The sequence below is a fragment of the Homarus americanus genome, unplaced genomic scaffold (genome assembly GCF_018991925.1).
Source record: "Homarus americanus isolate GMGI-L3 unplaced genomic scaffold, GMGI_Hamer_2.0 scaffold22250, whole genome shotgun sequence".
In the NCBI taxonomy this organism is placed as follows: Eukaryota; Metazoa; Arthropoda; class Malacostraca; order Decapoda; family Nephropidae; genus Homarus; species Homarus americanus.
The window spans coordinates 419301-438125 of NW_024741189.1; the positions used below are offsets into that span (position 1 = coordinate 419301).

Sequence of the window (18825 nt, forward strand, 5' to 3'; positions counted from 1 at the left end):
ATATTTCTGGAGGCTGTTTTGACCTCAACTTCTTACCAGATTGCATGTTTTTGGACTCAACTTTGGCTGTAGGAGATTTTAATGCTCGACATCGAAGACTCGAAACAATGGGGATAATTAATAGTAATGGTATAAGATTTTGGCAATTTTTACAAGATCACCCAGATGCTTATTTGTTAGGAAATAAGGAAGTGACTCATAAGCAGTCAGGGAGTCCAGGGAGAATGGGAGATAATAAGGGAGCTAGTCAGTGACCATTTTGTTGTGTGTGTTCAATTACCATTAGGAAAGAGACAGGTGAGATATAGGAGGAAGAGATTGAAACTAAACAAGGATGACACAGAAGTGTTTACCCAAAATATAGAGAAATGGTGCAGAAATTATACACCAGTCTGTATGGATAGCTTTTATAATAACTTAGTTGGGGAGATAGAAAGATATTTAATTAAGTCAACACAGAAAAAGATAAATGATAAGAGACATGGGGCTATGAAACACTGCTATACCAATGACTAAATGTTGAAGGGGTGGATACAAATGTTAAGGGCAGCACATAAAGATTGGGTAAAGAATGGTAGAAGAGAAGAATATAGGGAAATCTTCATGGATAGAGCCAAAATATGTGGGCAGGCAAGGAAGGAGGCAAGGGAGAAATATTGGCAAGACTTTGCACAGCACATCGGGGAGAGTAAAAATCTCAAAGAAATATGGCAGGATATTAACAAAATTAGAGGAAAAAGGAGTAATTTTATTAGTCATTCTCATCCAGAGGAAGAAGCTAATAAACTGGTTGACAAATGGGCTAAAGCAGCTAATGTTGCCTCCCTACCTAACAGGACAATAGAAGCATTAGAGGAGTGGCAAAATGAAAGAAGAAGATTTATTTCATCAGCTCTAAATATTTGTGATGTAACATGTGTAGATATTAATCAAGATGAGTTATTTAAATGCTGTTAAAAAAGGAAAATCTACAGCACCAGGCGAAGATGGTGTGACTTATGAAATTTTGAACTGCTTAGTTGGTATGGAAAATAGTCCATTATTAGATTTGGATACAGGCCAGTGTCTTAAACATCTTGTTTTTCCAAGATGATGCAGAGAGTATTATTAAATAGGCTTGTATATATTGTGGGGGAAAATCTATCTTGTAATTTATTTGTTTTTTTTGGAAGGGAAATGTACTTCAGACTGTGTGATAAAATGTTTATCAAATGATGCAGACAGATGTAGAGTTTTTGTGGATTTACAAGGAGCATTTGATATAGCTCACAGTGAAGTAGTTATGAATGAACTGGCTGCTCTAGGGGTATCAGGAAAGTTGTTACACTGGATAGGTGACTACTTGCATGGAAGGAGAATCTGTGTATGGTATCAGGGATGTTTGTCTGAGGAAAGAGCACTTGAACTAGGCACTCCCCAAGGGGGAGTATTGAGTCCTATGTTATTTAATGTGTTAATGAACAAGATAGCCTCACACAAATATCCTAAAGGAGTTGTAACCATCATTTATGCAGATGACATCTTATTTCAAGGAAACTCTGTCAAAAATTTGCAGATTGCATTAAATAATTTTAGTGTTCTTTCTCAAAAGATGGGCTTAGTTATCAATGAAGAAAAAACCAAGTGTGAATGTAAAGGAAGAGGAACTGAATCCGTTTTTCTAAATGGAAAAATTGTTGAGAAAGTGTCAAAGTATAAATATTTAGGAATGTATATTGGCTTTACTTGTGAAAGTAAAGAGGCAGAAATATATCATGTCCTCACTCAATGTAGAGCAAGATTACAGCCCTTGAAGGCTCTAGCATGTTGTGGTACAGGTGCTGGGGTACCCATACTGAGAATGATGTATATTTCTACCATCAAATCACTTATAGACTACGCAGCACCTGTCCTCTCTTGTACTGGTGAAGGAAGGCTACGGAAGCTTGAGATCATGCAAAATGAAGCAATGAGAATAATTTTAGGGTGTCAAAAGAATGCAATGATTGAGATAATGAAAATGGAACTAGGGTTACAGAGCATTTCACAGAGGGTCAATGAAATTAATACAGTTGCAGCAGTTCGATTAATGAGAGGAAACAGTGGGGGTAAATTTGTACAAGATATAAATGATGGTTTAAAAGATAAAAGGACCTTCTGCAGGCAAGGCAGGATACATGAATAGATTAGTAAATATTATTAAAAAATGTAATCTGGCAGACTGGTGTACAGCTGTTCAGAAAAGTTGTAGGAATCCACCCTGGGAAGAACGAGAAGTAGAGTTAGACATAGTGCCTCTCACAATGAAGAAATCATTACATGAACCAGGACAGTTAAGGGCTTTATATGGGTTAAGATTAGTAATTTGCCTAAAATAAACACATTGCATGTATATTGTGACGGTTCAGTTATGTCAAGTGGCAGGGCAGGGTGCGGGATCCTTATAAGACAGTACACAGAACAAGGAAATGATGACATCAAAATTGGACTTCGTTTGAGCAGTTTTATTTCATCAACACAAGCTGAGTTATATGCAATGTTAGTAGGATTGGAAAATGTTGTAAAGAGGTATAAAGATGCATATTTCTTTGTTGATAGTAGGGCAGCTTTGGATTCTTTGAACAGTGGGAGTCCAGTCTTTGGACACATTATTGGTTCATGTAGAAAATTAGTAAATACAATAAGGAAAAATGGCCATAATGTTAAATTTGTATGGGTCCCTTCACATGTAGGCATTGGTCTTAATGAAGCAGTAGATTATAATAGCAAAAAGAGCCACGGAAAAGGCCGAGATCGACATAATATGTACTAAAACCTTGAAGCAATTAAGGAGCAAATTACGGAAAATACAATCAGTAGAAGATAATTTCAAAAGGAATGAAATATACGAGAAAAGTGAAACAATGAAACATTACCATCATGTTCTCATGGACACAAAATTTACATATGGGAAAGATAGGAGTAGGTGGAAAGATTCAGTGTATATGAGGTTAAGGTTAGGATATAAATATTATTGGGAACTTGGAGTTGAGAGAAGTGAACAGGATAAAGAATGTAGAGTTTGTAGAACATCCAGATCCCATACCCTGCCACACTATATACATTGCTTAATGTATATAGAAATGCCCATATAAATAATGTCCCCAAGCAAATAGAGTGGATGTTTAAAAATAGGAAAATAGATGAAATATTAAAGAAATATAGAAATTTTGCATCTAGAATATAACTATGTACTATAACTGATTATATGAAATTTTAGGGATTTATGTGAGTCCTGAGAGGGACATTCCTGGACTGGGTTGGCGATGACTTATGCCACTTCATCCCTTTGAGATGTATTAATGTTTTTTGTATCTCAATAAACGTATCAATCAATCAATCCCAGATTCCCCATTTTAGGCACTAGCTTTATTATTCCTGTATTTTGTGACAAATTTAATACAGTACTACCATCACTACCTGGAGATCTACCAAGGTTGAGATTATTAAGTGCGCCCCATATTGTCTTCTCATTTACTGAGTTTATAAAATATTAATTTTCCGATTCTCTTAGTTTGTGTTTGCATTTCTCTCGAAAATGTTCACAATTTTCATCAATAATTTCAACTCTTTTTTAAGAATTTTTATAGATTTTTTCAATTACATAAATTATTCCTTCTGTATTCTCTATTTCTTCACCGTTTTTTCTCTTAACCTCAACAAGTAATTCCTTGTTTCCTTTACTTTTTTATTTATATATCAAATGGCGAGAAAGGTTTTCTCCCTCTATTCTTTCTTTTATTTTGGCTCTAATTTAAACATTTTATCAAGTTTTATTTCTAAATTCGTTTATTCTGGTTCTCATTGTCCTTATTTCTTCATAATTCACATCATAGTATTTGTCTTTTTTCATAAAGTTTTCTTAACCTACTTTGAAATAAATTAATAATCCCATGTTTTTCTTGAGACATCCTTTTCTTTTGCATATTTTAAAAAAAAGTTCTTGCATTCTAGTTTAGCATACTGATCCCACCACTGTAAAATATTCTGGTAACTGTTTATTTTCACCTTAACAATTATCTAAGACACTTCAAAGTTTTCCTGTACCTCATCAGCGGTTAAAATATTACAATACAGTTTCCAGAACTTTTACCTACTTTTACATTTTCGTTACTGTTTACTTTTGACAATACCATTGAATGATCAGAAAAACTGACTGGAACAGTATCACACTTTACTATTTTGTTTCAAACCCTTAACATAAAGCCTATCAATTCTTGATCCATACGTAAATAATCTACGTATTCAGGTTAATAATTATCAATCACGAGAACATCCTTAAGTTATATATCATTTATAAGAGATGTTACAGCTTTGGACGCCAAACCTTTGTTGCCATGATTGCTACAATCTCCCATGCTGGTAACACAGTTAAAATCTCCCCCAATTGTTATATTTTCAATATTATTTCTGATATAATATAATAAATCATCAGAAAATAATTCTTCTCTCTCCCTTTTCCTTGTATTCCCTTGTGGGCCATAAATATTATTAAACTGTCACATAATCTTGATGTATTGGGAATATTGACAATTCCCTACTTGGTGTTCTCCCACATGCCACAGCATTTGTACTATCATGCTACAGACAGCACAGATGTCAAACAATGACAGAAGCCAAACTGAAAATATGGTCCAGTAAAGTATCTCTTTCCATTGGGGCTGCTCTTAAGTTGTCGTCCTTACCTCCAATCACAGAAACATTCAAGGAAAATGTAGCAAGGGCACATTTACAATCTGGATACATGCAGCAGATGCCAACCAGCCATCTGTGAATCCTGTCATGTAAAGCTGGCAGAGAGAAGGCTCAACACTAACCTTTGTGACATTACCACCAGATGTTCCTCAGGCGCCAGATGAATTACTCAACTCATAAAGTGCACATGTAAGAGTGAGTTAGTCTATAAGACAAAACGTTGTGGGTGTAACAGCGCCAACATGGCATGCACCGATTTCTGCGTCAGCTCACAGCTCAGCTGTGTCGAGAGTAGCATAATAAATATTAGGGAGAAATAAACAGATAATGGTGCACAGGCTTTATTACTCCCACTCTAACACTCACACAGTATCTACAGTCAGAAATAAATAAGAGGACGTGTATCAAGGCCAACTCACGAACTAATACAAGACACCACGCTAAGTTCCCCGACCTGGCTGTAGTAAGAATGTTGATTTTTTTTCTCTTGTACTATGAATGGACGTATCCATAACTCACAGATAAACTATATATTATTTATTGTTTTAGACATCACGTGTATATATATATATATATATATATATATATATATATATATATATATATATATATATATATATATATATATATATATATATATATATATATATATATATATATATATATATATATATACAATGGCTATTCATTTATTAATGATCTAATTACTAAATGTGATTCTAGGAATGTAGCGACCGTTTACAGAACATATTATGATCGATGTACTATGACATCGCCAAGTGAACACCTCCAGCTACAGTTCAGTTATTGGCTTGAAATTTTACACAGCATTCAGTGATTTGTAAATAATATGAGAGGTAAGAATGTCATTAATAAATATTTCACAAGAGGATAAACATAAGTGATGGCCATAACACTCTGCCTCGAAAACTGAAAAGGATCGTGGTGGGCTCGTTAAGACACACACTATGTGAAAGTATCAGTAAATATTAAAATATTATTTAACTATATATATATATATATATATATATATATATATATATATATATATATATATATATATATATATATATATATATATATATATATATATATATATATATATATATATATATATATATATATATATATATATATATATATATATTTTAAACTGCATATGAAAAATAAGACCGAATACAATATATAACAACTCTTTTATGAAATAGTCAGGAATGTACACTGACAATATCTTCCCTTAGTACTATGGTAAGATACCTATAATGGATATCAAGTGATACATTAAGTGAAGAGAATCTAAAAACTACATTGTGCATACTGTAACTAAGGGTTGTCAGAGCATTATTTGAGTTAGTTTCCTTCACTTATCCAAATCTGGTGAGCTGATTCACTTTAAGATACTGCAGTAACGCCAGGAAGCTCATGTTAACAGACACTCACACACACACACACACACACACATTTATATATATATATATATATATATATATATATATATATATATATATATATATATATATATATATATATATATATATATATATATATATATAAACAAAAGATTTAGCTGGCAATAAACCTGTGGCTACAGGATATCAAAGAAAATATTTATTAACCCTTTCAGGAGTGAAATTTGACTTACTCTAATACTGCCATGAAAGACATTTTCATACACAATAAGGGTAGTGCTGTACATAGTATGATTCTACCTGGTTGGGTGAAACCAGAGACACATAGAGCATCTCTTTACACACACACACACACACACACACACACACACACAGTTTTCTTTGGAACATCGCCGAAAGAAAGCCACTAGAGGCTACATAATATGGGAGTCAAAAGAAGGCCAGTAAACCACTGGAAATCAAATTAGGGTAAAATACAGGGGCAAAGAACCCAAGCTATATTGCACAGACCTCTATAGGTATTCGAACGATTCTTTTTAAGCTTATAACGTAATATAGGAAACAGGTACCTATCCACGACTGGTCTAGTTAAGAAAAATCGCACCATGACCATTTTTCTGGATAACGGTTGTTTTCCTATTTGTTGCTGAAAGACAACTGGAAGACAATCTAAATTACAAGAAGTCCCTTCATATTTATTACAAGTTCCTTCATAAAGCTTCATATCACTACACACAAATAGTATGTTGAGAGTTTCCTTTAGTTACAAAAGGCTTCACTTCTTCTCGGATAGACCTGATAATTTATTACATTATGTCATATCTAAACGTCCTTGTTTCCTCGATATCTGGATAGGGTGAATGTCAGTGGCCTTTAATACCACTCCACTGTCGACTGTGTAATGATGAGTGTCTGTAACAAATTTAGGACGTCGTCTGGAGATAGAAGTGAAAACATATGATTATTTTGAGGGGTTCCCAAAATGATGGAAGTAAATCAATATTGTTAGTTACTCGGGAGATCAAAGTCCTTTCAGAAGGCAGCTCTCAATTTAATATCTTGAGCCAGAAGTTTATATTTGTTTGTTTTTCGTCCAACATAATGCTAAGCATTTACTGTAGGTCTCTGGATATCGTTGCGTTCGAGCAGAGGTCAACCGTACTAAGAGGGACGATGACAGAGCCGACGGCCTTCTCACCGTTCTGCGGGTGACGGTCATACATGGTAAGCCGCATTAGAAACTGCGTCACCTCTTCGTCCTCAACCTGAAGTTTTGAGAAAAAAGCAATACTGAGTGTAGTGAACCTTTATAAAATCCAAATATAGAATTATCTTAAATATTCTACATGCCAAAATAAGATACCAACAAGTATGTAGGCACCACAATCTTTCTAAAATGAACAAGAGAAAGTGAGGACAGAACCATTCCTCTCACATCTCAATGTTAATCCTTCCATCACCATTAGGAGTGTTTGCTTACCAGGAACCTGAAGGTCTGATTGAAGACAGGTGCTTTGACTCTTTAAATTTCATGTTCATAGTTGAGTGCCTCCACCCATACTTCTTGAGGGTTCGTGCTTGGTATCAGTATTATCTGAGGAAAATATTTTTGCAGCTTGAGGTTGATTCTACTGCGTCTTTAGTAATAGAGGTGGTAAACTAAAGAAAAGAAAAAAGATGGATAGTAATTCAAACCTTTTAAGTATTCTTTATAAACACAAGTGATCTGCAGACGTATCTCTGTCTGTTTGTCTGTCCGTCTCACCTGGCATGAAGAATTCGTAGTACCAGTGCAGTTTCCACATAGTCGTAATACACCGAGAACCACAGACGACCAAGACTATTACTAGACTGGAGTGGCTCCATACTGTGGAGAAAACAAAAACACATTATACTACAACATAAGTCAACACACGCCTGAAACACATGTATTATAATCTAGATGTGGTATTATGAAGTCTGTAATGAGAGAGATGTTTCTAAGTCAGATACAGAATATGAGTTTCAGTGTTTTTGTCCCAAGCTACGACAATGTCAACAGAACCTGAACTTACGTCAGGAAGGACGGTGACATATGGTCATCAGTTCTGCCAGCAGCTGAGAGGGTGAGACTTGTGAGAGCTTGTAGGAAGCCCGGTGGCAGAAGGGAGAGAGGGTTTGGATGGTGCATTGAGCTGGTGGCCTCGTACGTTGTCTGAGGTCTGGAAGACACAACAACTTTCAGGAACAGAACAGATGACAAAAATAATTACGATAGTCGGGTTAGTTGGACCAAAAAACATAAAAGTCAGATACTACAATGATTCATATTATCTGTATTGAGTTTGACACAATCTTAAAAGAGTATTATTCCCTTATGGTTTCTATTTTGCTGTGATGAAAAATTCGCATATACATATTTTTTTTTCAACAAGTAAGACAAGGAGATTTACTACAATATATTAAGAGACAACAACGAAGAGTAGTAAAGATATTTTTACCAAGATAAATAAAATTGTTCTTACAATAAGATAATAATAAAAAATACATACTTATTAGTGATATGTCATTTATTAGTAACAAACGGTGAAAAATATTTACACTAAATTCAACTATAATTCCCAACGGTATTTCAATCTGGACTGCAGCTGAGTTAAACTGATTGTATAACACTTACTTAACAACGTCAGAATCTTGCACAACTTTTCTCTCTATCCTTTGGCGACGAATCTTTTGCACGAAGAAGAGGAGGCAGATAAACACAAGGAAGACTGTGCAGATCCCCACCAGGATCAGTGCCGTGGCACCTGAGGGAGAAGAACAGGCGTTACTACCACGTAATGTATATTATATTTGTTCGTGTCCGTGATGTTTACAGGTTGATAAGTTTATAAATACAGTAGTGGTCAAAAGTAATCACCCACCCCTCCAACTACCATACCAGCGAACTCAAGGCCTTTCCACACGACAGATCACAAGAAAGTGTGGGAGGTATTGATGGTGGAGAGCTAAGGGTGGCGGACCGGATAAGGTAGCAGGGCGCGAGTCGAGAGCCACATATATGTAGTGGTCTTAGAATTATACATATCACCTGAAGAAGGTGGTTGGTGAATGTAGCTTTACGTTGACAGCCTTAAAGACCCTGTTTTTTCCTAAAGCCCAAACAACCAACTAACTAGGAGGCCGGGGGTCAGGGGGAAGTGAGTTAAAGGTGTCATAATATGGACTTAACTTTCTCTTATTTATCCATGCGTTTACTTTAGATTCTGGGAAGAAATACGAGTGAGCTTTTGGCAGGTAATGTGTCATTAGGATTGAAAAGGCGTCTGACTTCCGTGAGGGAAAGCCCTTGTTATGATAACATAAGAGAGGAGGGAGCGCGGCTTGCTTACCACCAATAACACACTAAATGAAACTGTTACTTAATCACTTCCACCTTTCGCCACTACCGTTCTTGAATCAAAAAATGCTATAAATGATAAAAAAAGAGTGGATCCTTGGATAAAATGTGGTAGTAGCAATGTAGTAGCAATGGTGCTTTACCACTGTTTCCGCACATAGCCCGGGATGGACACTACAGCACGTTGATTGGTGAGTCATGGGTTTACGCGCGGCTGGCTACAAGTGTCAGAAATTGCAAGGGAGGTGAGACTTTGATTAACCTGCTGGGAGCAGCCGGGGAACTTGAGAAACTGGCCGCCCTGACTATTTTTTATGGTTTGCTGGCATTTTATATTTTAAAATAACTTTTAATTTGTATGAATGATAACAAATATTAGGCCGGGGAGACTACGGTTGGCAGGCGAGGAGGACAGTGGACGGGCTATTGATATTCTGTATGCCCTGTGTTGGTAAACATTAAGAATAAATGTGATTTCCATCCTCTCATTCAATAGTTCTCATCAATGCTATTATAAATATCTAACAGCCTGAAAAAAAAATGGGTCCCACTGGTCGGGAAGGTTGCGAACCCCAGCGCCGATCTGATCATCAAACTACAAAGGCCTCAACTGACGCCACCGTGGTTGCTGGACGATCGGCTTTTTTTCACACTTCATTTTCCAACATTCGCGGCCAGAGATTCAACTTTCCTTCTGTGGAGCACCATCTATTAACCTCTTCCCCCCAACCTCTGACTACTTTCCGAACTTCAACTGACCAAAGCAGCATCACCCAAACCCTTTCAAGTCTCCAACTACAACCTTTATACCTCTTTCCGGTCTGAGGGAGGTGTATGCGCCTACTGCAACACACGTACACCTATAGCTCGACTCACGGATCTTGAATCATCCCTTTACGATGTCATCTGGCTCAAAATATCTCTACCAACGATGACTATTTTTCTTTGTTTCCTATACTGTTCTCCCAACACTACCGTCTATTTGGAACTCTTTGACATCACAGAGAGTGGCTTGGCTCTGCAAGGGATGACCCAGGTGGAGCTGAGGCTCTCTCTTTTTCCTTACTCAAACACCCTACACGCGGTCCTGATGGACACGATCAACTTGTTAACATTCTTGATGTTTGTTTTACCTCTTAACCCCTCACACTATTCATGCTCAATTTCTGCCCCCTTAGGGTCTTGTAATCAAAATCTTATTTCTATTAAATCAAACTAGGCGGGACCACCTCCCCCACCCCCCTCTGAATGTCAACTATGGCACTATCGGAGGGCAAACTGGCAATCCTTGCGATAATTCTTCACCGACTTTCCTTTGGGATGAATGTTGCTTTTCCACTCGGGACGCCTCGGTATGTGCTGACAGCATTGCTGGGGTTAAACAGGGTGGTATGAGTGCATTTATCCCATCTTCAACGAAAACTTTCGCTTTGCAATCATGGTTTGATCGTTCATGCTCTCTTGCATGCAGGGAGAGATAGGGCATATCACGCTATGAAACTATCTACTCCTATTACCCACTCGTCTTTCATTACTTCCAGGAATCGTTGAAATCGTAGGGCTAAGCGGAATTTTACAAAAAGAAAGATCGCTCTCTTGAATAATTCATCCTTTAGTAAATCATTCTGATCCTTGACCAAAAACATCTGCAATAACTTCTGCACTTCTTCTTTTCCTCCTCTCTTCCGACCTGATAACTCTCCCCGTGACAAAGCCAATCTCTTTGGCACCTTATTTTCCCCAAACTCCACTTTAGACGGTACCAACTCTATCCCTCATACCCCTGCTCCTCCTACTGAACCTATGTACTTTCCTATAATCTCCACTCGTAGGGTTGCTGGTGTGTTATCCAGGTGGATGTGAGTAAGGCGCATGGGCCGGACGGAATACCCCCCTCGTGATCTGAGGGAGTGTGCTGAAGTTCTGGCCCCAGTGCTTGCCCGCCTCTTTCGCCTTTGCCTCAAAACCCAAACTTTTCCTACTACTTGGAAGAATACCTTAGTTCAACCCATCCCGAAGAAGGGTGACCATTGTAATCCCTCTAACTATCGCCCCTTTGCCCTAACTTCATCCCTCTCTAAAATTTTCGAAAATATCTTGAACTCCCATTTCTTCGTCACATTGGACGCCATTCTCTTTTGTCGGATCACCACTATGGCTTTCGCCAGGCGAAATCTACTGGTGATCTTTTTTCCTATTGCACCCATCTTTGGTCATCCTCTCTTAGGGATTATGGGGAAACTTTCGTCATTGCCCTCGACATCTCCAAGGCATTTGACAGGGAATGGCACAAGTCTTTGCTTTCTAAACTTCCCTCTTATGGTTTCTCTCTTCCACTTTGTTCTCTAATCTCTAGCTTCCTTGAGGATCGATCCATGGCAGTTGTTGTCGAGGGATCGATCTCTCCCTCTTTTTCTACCATTAGTGGAGTCCCACAAGATTCTTTTCTTTCACCTACTCTCTTCCTTCTTTTTATCAATGAATTACATCACATTGAAACTAATTCTATCCATTCTTACGCTGATGATTCTACGCTTCACTCTTCTTCATGTTTTCCCTTTCCTCCTAACTCTCAAACTAGAGCTGTTTCTAGAGCTGATATCATCGCATCTATCAATGCGGATCTGTCCAGCATCTCCGAATGGGGAGGTAGAAACTTGGTTAAATTCAATAGTAATAAAACTCAGTATTTACCAATTGTACTTTCCAAATTAGATGATCTCCCATCAATCACATTTCAGGACCCTATCATTCTACCAAATTCTAAAATAGATATGCTAGGCCTCACCATTTCCTGGAATATGTCATGGAAGCCACACATCCTCAACATTGCTAAAGCTGCCTCCCGAAAACTGGGAATGCTGTACAGATGCCGTAGCTACTTCCCTACTGAGCAGGGATTCATTCGTCCTAACTTGGAGTACTGCTCTTATATCTGGGGTGGCTCTTCTTCTGTCCAACTGTTAGATAGGGTGGACTCAAAGGCATTTCGTCTTATTAACTCTCCTCCTTTAGTTGACAATCTTTCTTCCCTTTCTCTCCGCCGCAATGTTGCTTCACTCCCTCTCTTTTACAGGTACTTTAACGGGCTATGTTCGGCGGATTTGACACGTCTTGCCCGCGGTGCCCAACTGCGGAATGCTCATGTCTTCCTTTGTGTTTCCACACTCTTACAATCTGTCTCATTATAAAAACCTGGTTTTCCAGCATCTTCGTGGTGTAGATTAATATAACCTTTTCCTTTTCTATTTTTAATTTATTTTTATTCTTATTTTTTCACCCCCCAGGCCCCGATGTGGGTCGAAGACCTGTGCCCGGGTGTGCTATTCCCCATAAAAAAAAAAATATATATATTAAATAACTATAAAATAAGGGTCCTCATCTATTACTCTTTCAAGCATGTAAGCCTTAGATGATATAGCGAGAAAAAAAAACACATCCTTTCTTCCCTTCCTTCTATCATAAATTTCCATGCTTTCTTCAATCCCCTCCCTCTCCGATGAGGAGCTTGCATCGCTTGCCACCCCCCCCCCCTCCCAAAACAAACGGCTATCCCCCAAATTGACCATTCCTCTTCCCCTTTCGCACCCCACCCGCGACTGTACATATTCTGTATGTACAATGAAAGACAAAAGTCGTGTCGTGAAATTTGGTGAAAACATATGCCGAAGGGCTAAAGCTTTTGGTGCTCTCTGCCTTGCGGTAGGTGGCTCTCATAATGTTTCACAAGTTATATTTAAGCTTCGGACAAAACCGCGACACGACTTTTGCTTTGATTCTACACGTGCTTTGTATTTAGATGTTGATTTATTTACGCGGGTATCTTTTCGAGTAGTACAATAAACAGTAACAAAATATGATAAATGGGACTGTATAGACAAGTTTTAGGACAGTACAGCAAAAGTGTCCATAATGTTGATGTTAGAAAAGTAACTGGCAAGAATATAGAGGTAAACAATCTTACTTACTTAACACACTGAAGTAATATAAACGCTTCTCTTAATCTTACGTGATTCCCATTTTAATGGTACGAGTTTAAATTTGTATTTTTTTTTTAAATTACACGTTATATTCGAGACGTCAACACCTACTAACGAATGCAAAGTTTCCTTTCTATTCAATCTAGCATTACTTGTTGGTGACCTTTGACCTTTGTCAAATAAATAAATTAAAACAAATATCCTTACTGCTGTTCAGGGGCCGTAGTAAGGCATTTTTGCAGAGTTAAAGGTCATTTGGTTGATGCACAGCGGAATAATCGGTCTGAAATCCAAATTTGGGCATTCCGGTGAGGTTTGCCCCCTGAACATCATTGTTTAAGAAGATTGATTGTTACTTGTAAGCGCGAATAAAAGAATACGTAATATGCAATATGCAAAGGCAAAAAGAAAACCACACTGACCCTCACCAGAGAGTGTGGAAGCCTCGCCCTTGCGGGAACAAGGTAGAACAACCGGGAAATTATTTTAGTTTTCCCTTGTTTTGTTTTGTATATCAAAATACAACACATTTATTCGGTAAAACAGAGTACTGTACAATGATTTCCAAAGCCTTATTATTATGTCAAGTATTACAACTCCCATCAAGCACCTGTGCGAATGATATTAATTAACGAGAGGTGTAGAATTCATAATTTGTAATTTATTATAATAATTGTATGAAATAACATAGATAAAATTTTGCATATAAAGCATTTTTGGTGGCTTAACTGATGTGTTTATTAGCAGATTATTATGTCCAGATCAGTAAAGAGAAGAGAAACTTAAACTTAAGAAAAAAAAATCATTCAAGGGTAAGGACACAAACTTTACCACATTCAACAAGGAAACAGCAATAGAAAAGAAATTATCAACACGTCAGAGCAAGATTTGTCCTTGTACGGGGGATTAATGAATCTAAAAAATGTGAATCAGTGAGAACATATTGCAGAAGTAAGAAATAACGTTTTACCACCTCTCTTCCTGTTTCACCGCCCTGTCAGGACCAATATGGGTGACCTTCCACCCAGGGCATGTTTTCCTTCACTCTCTCACTAAATAATTAATGTATTTTCGTAGGTGGGCAGACCCTATAGCCTAAACACACTACTACAACTACTTTACTGTCACTCGGAATCGAGTATGACGATCATCCAGCTATGACACAATGATATGAGTTATTAAGGACCATCACCTATGTTGGTGAGTTCTGAGACGACTAAAGAGGCCGATACGGGACCGGCAGTGCCGTTCACAGATGTTGCACATGTGGAGGGCTACATCTAGTGCGGGAGGGACGGCGGCAGCGTCTTTCCGGCGTTGGCGCTTGTCTGTCAAAGGTTTGAGATACACATCTGATCCGATGTTGAATCTCTTCATCGATGTCCGCGGTGGTGGAGAGGTGGGAGCCGAGATACCGAATGTGGGCAACATTAGAGAAGGTAGTACCGTTAAGGTGGATGGATGGTGGAAGTGTGGCTGAACCAGGGGTAGGCTGAAAGAGAATCTGGGTCTTACGTACCTTCACCTCAAGGCCGAAGTGTGCTTACGCATCTGTGTAGGTGTTCAGAATATCCTGTAGGCCGCGTTCAGTGTGATCGACAAGGGTGAGGTCGTCTGCATACTGAAGTTCAGTAATGGAGGCTGCCGACACCTTTAATCCTGCCTGGAGTCGTCTTATTGAAAAGACCCATCATTCAATACTTGATGTCCACCCCGCCGGCTAAATTGGCACTGGCACGAGTAAAGAAGGCAGCCAAGAAAATGGAAAAGAGAGTTGGTGCCAGTACACATCCTTGTTTTACCCCCGTTAGGATGGGGGAAGAACTCAGACAGGGTGCCATTGTGCAGGACACTGCTGTCCATATCATCATGGAGTTGCCTCACAATGGCGATGAATTTTGCTGAGCAGCCAAAACGGCTGAAGGCCCGCCAGAGGGCTTCCCTGTTGACCGAGTCGAAGGCCTTGGTTACGTCGATGAAGGCCATGCACAGGTCACGACGTTGTTCTCGGCACTTTTCCTGTATCTGCAGCAGGCAGCAAAAATCATGGTCTAAGGCCACATTGAGATTATAGGAGAAGTTAACCGCCTCAGGAAGAAGTCTGTTTAGGAGGACTTGGGCGATAATCTTGCAACCTACGGACAGCAACGAGATCCCATGGTAGTTGCCACAGTCTGACGGGTCTCCATTATTCGTATAAATATTGACGATGGAGGCATCTTTAAGAGCTTGGGGGATTTCCTCCTTTTCCCATATATTCTCCAGGAGAGAGTGGAGACGGCTGGTAAGCAGAGGTCATCCTGCTTTATACACCTCGGCTCGGATTCCATAAGGCCCTACTTATGGAATTAGCCCACCCGGGCACAGGTCAAACGACCCACAACGGGGCCTGGGGGGAGAAAAAAACGAACAGAAAGAAATTGAAAATAGAGAAGAAAGAGGTTATACTGTGTTAATCTACACCACGAAGATGCCGGAAAACCAGCTTTTTAAAGTGAGACAGATTGTATAGGTATGGAAACACAGAAGAAGGCAGAGCATTCCACAGTTTGGCTGCGTGAGGAAAGAAGGAGGTACTACAACTGGTTATTCTTGTGTGACCGACATCCACAGAGAAATGGTGGGCACCGCGGGCAAGACGTGTGTTACGAGCCCACGGCCTTGCCGGCGGTACACAGGATGCCAAATCCACAGAACATTGCCCGTTAAAGTACCTGTAAAAGAGAGAGAGAGTGAAGCAACATTGCGGCGAAGAGAAAGGAAAGAGAGATTTTCGACTAAAGGAGGAGAGTTAATAAGACGAAATGCCATAGATTCCACCCTATCTAATAGTTGGACAGAAGAAGAGCCACCCCAGATATGAGAGCAGTACTCCAAGTTAGGACGAATGAAACCTTTATATACTTGGAGCAACTGCTCAGGAGTGAAGTAGCTACGGCATCTGTACAGCATTCCCAACATTCTGGAGGCACCTTTAGCTATATTAAGGATGTGTGATTTCCAGGACATATTGGAGGAAATGGTGGGGCCTAACATATTTATTTCAGAATTTGGTAGGATGATAACGTCCTGAAATGTAATTGGTGGGAGATCGTCTAATTTACAAAGTGTAATTGGTAAAGATTGAGTTCTATTGCTATTGAACTTAACCAAGTTTGTACCTCCCCATTCAGAGATGCTGCACAGATTCGCATTGATAGAAGTAATGATATCAACTCTAGAAACAGATCTAGTTTGAGAGTTAGGAGGAAGGGAAATGTGAAGAAGAGTGAAGAGTAGAATCATCAGCGTAAGAATGGATAGAATTAGCTGTACTGTGAAGTAAATCATTGATCGGTTCTCAAGGAAGCTAGAGATTAAAAAACAAAGTGGGGGAGAGAAACTAAAAGAGGGAAGTTTAGATAGCAAAGACTTGTGCCATACCCTGTCAAATGCTTTGGAGATGTCAAGGGCCACGACAAAAGTTTCCCCATAATCCCTAAGAGAGGTTGACCAAAGATGGGTGCAATAGGAGAGCAGATCACCAGTAGATCTCACCAGGCGAAAGTCATACTGGTTATCCGACAAAAGAGAAAGGCGTTCAAGGTGACGGAGAAAATGGGAGTTCAAGAGAGTTTCGAAAATCTTAGAGTGGGATGAAGTTAGGGCATTAGAATTGTCACCCTTCTTCGGGATGGGCTGAACAAAGGCATGCTTCCAAGAAGAAGGAAAAGTTTGGGTTTTGATGCAGAGGCGAAAGAGGCGAGCAACCACAGGTGCCAGAGCTTCAGCACACTCCCTCAGAACACGAGGGGGTATTTCGTCCGGTCCATGCGTCTTGCTCACATCCAACCTGGATAACACAACGGCAACCCTGAAAGTGGAGATTATAGGAAAGTGCATAGGTTCAGTAGGAGGTGCAGGGGTGGGAGGGATAGAGTGGGAATCGTCTAAGGTGGAATTAGAGGAAAATAAGGTACCAAAGAGGTTGGCTTTGTCAGGGGGAGAGTTGGCTATAGAGTTATCAGATCGGAAGAGAGGAGGAAAAGAAGGAGAGCAGAAGTTGGTACAGATGTTTTTGGTTAAGGACCAGAAGGATTTACTAGAGGACGAATTAGACAGTACAGCGGTCTTTCTTTTTATAAAATTCCGCTTGGCCCTACGAAGAATAGCCTTACAACGATTCCTAGAAGTAATGAAAGAGGAGTGGGTAAAAGGAGAAGGGGATAGTTTCATAGCTCGATATGCCCTATCTCTCACCCTGCAAGCAAGACAGCAGGAGCGATCAAACCATGATTGTAATGTGAAAGTTTTGGTAGAAGGTGGGATAAATGCACTCACACCGCCCTGTATAACCCCAGCAATGCTGTCAGCACATAGCGAGGCGTCCCGAGTGGAAAAGCAACATTCATCCCAAGGAAAGTCGGTGAAGAATTCTCGCAAGGATTGCCAGCTTGCCCTCCGATAGTGCCATAGTTGACGTTTAGAGGGGGGTGGGGGAGGTGGTCGTGCCCAGTTTGATTTAATAGGAATAAGGTTGTGATCAGAAGACCCTAAGGGGGCAGAAATTGAGTATGAATAGTGTGAGGGGTTAGAGGTAAAACAAAGATTAAGAATGTTAACAAGTTGATCGTGTCGATCAGGAACACGTGTAGGTGTTTGATTATTTGTTCCAAACCATTAAGTAGGGAAAAAGAGAGTGCCTCAGCTCCACCTGGGGCAGAGCCAAGCAAGTCTCTGTGATGTACATTGAAATCCCCGAGGTAGAGGATCTCGGTGTTGGGGTGTGTGGATAGCAATGACTCATGGCAAGAAGTGAGATAGTCAAAGAGTTCGAAATAGTTGGTAGAATTGGGAGAACAATATAGGAAACAAAGAAAAATAGTCACAGTTGGTAGAGATATTTTGAGCCAGATGACATCGTAAAGGGATGATTCAAAATCCGTGAGTCGAGCTATAGGTGTACGTGTGTTGCAGTAGGCGCATACACCTCCCTTAGAACGGAAGAAGGTATAAATGTTATAGTTGGAGACATGAAAAGGTTTGGGTGAAGCTGCTTTGGACAGCTGAAGTTCGGAAAGTAGTAAGAGGTCGGGGGAAGAGGTTAATAAATGGTTCTCCACAGAAGCAAAATTGGATCTCAGGCCGTGAATGTTGGAAAAATGAAGTGTGAAAAACGCCGATCCTCCAGCAACCGCGTTGGCGTCAGTTGAGGCCCCAGTAACTTGATGATGATCAGGTCGGCCCTGGGGTCCACAACCTTCCCGACCAGTGGGACCCATCCGAGAAGGCTCCGCTTCAATATTAATATCAACTGACATAGAAGAATAAAATTGAATGAATAAAACAGATCAAGAATGAGTAC

At 39.5% G+C, this 18825-nt stretch overlaps 1 protein-coding gene across 1 annotated transcript in view; it reads right to left on the bottom strand.

Annotated features, from left to right (window-relative positions):
* Positions 1–7855: 7855 nt before the first annotated feature.
* LOC121875712 overlaps positions 7856–18825 on the bottom strand; it is a 102927-nt gene continuing 91957 nt past the window's right edge. The window contains exons 3-5 of the mRNA XM_042380357.1: positions 8779–8908; positions 8177–8323; positions 7856–7989 (exon numbers count right to left, since the gene is read on the bottom strand). Of these exons, the coding sequence (XP_042236291.1) occupies positions 7884–7989; positions 8177–8323; positions 8779–8908 (383 nt within the window). The 3' untranslated portion in view covers positions 7856–7883. The remainder of the gene's footprint in view (positions 7990–8176; positions 8324–8778; positions 8909–18825) is intronic.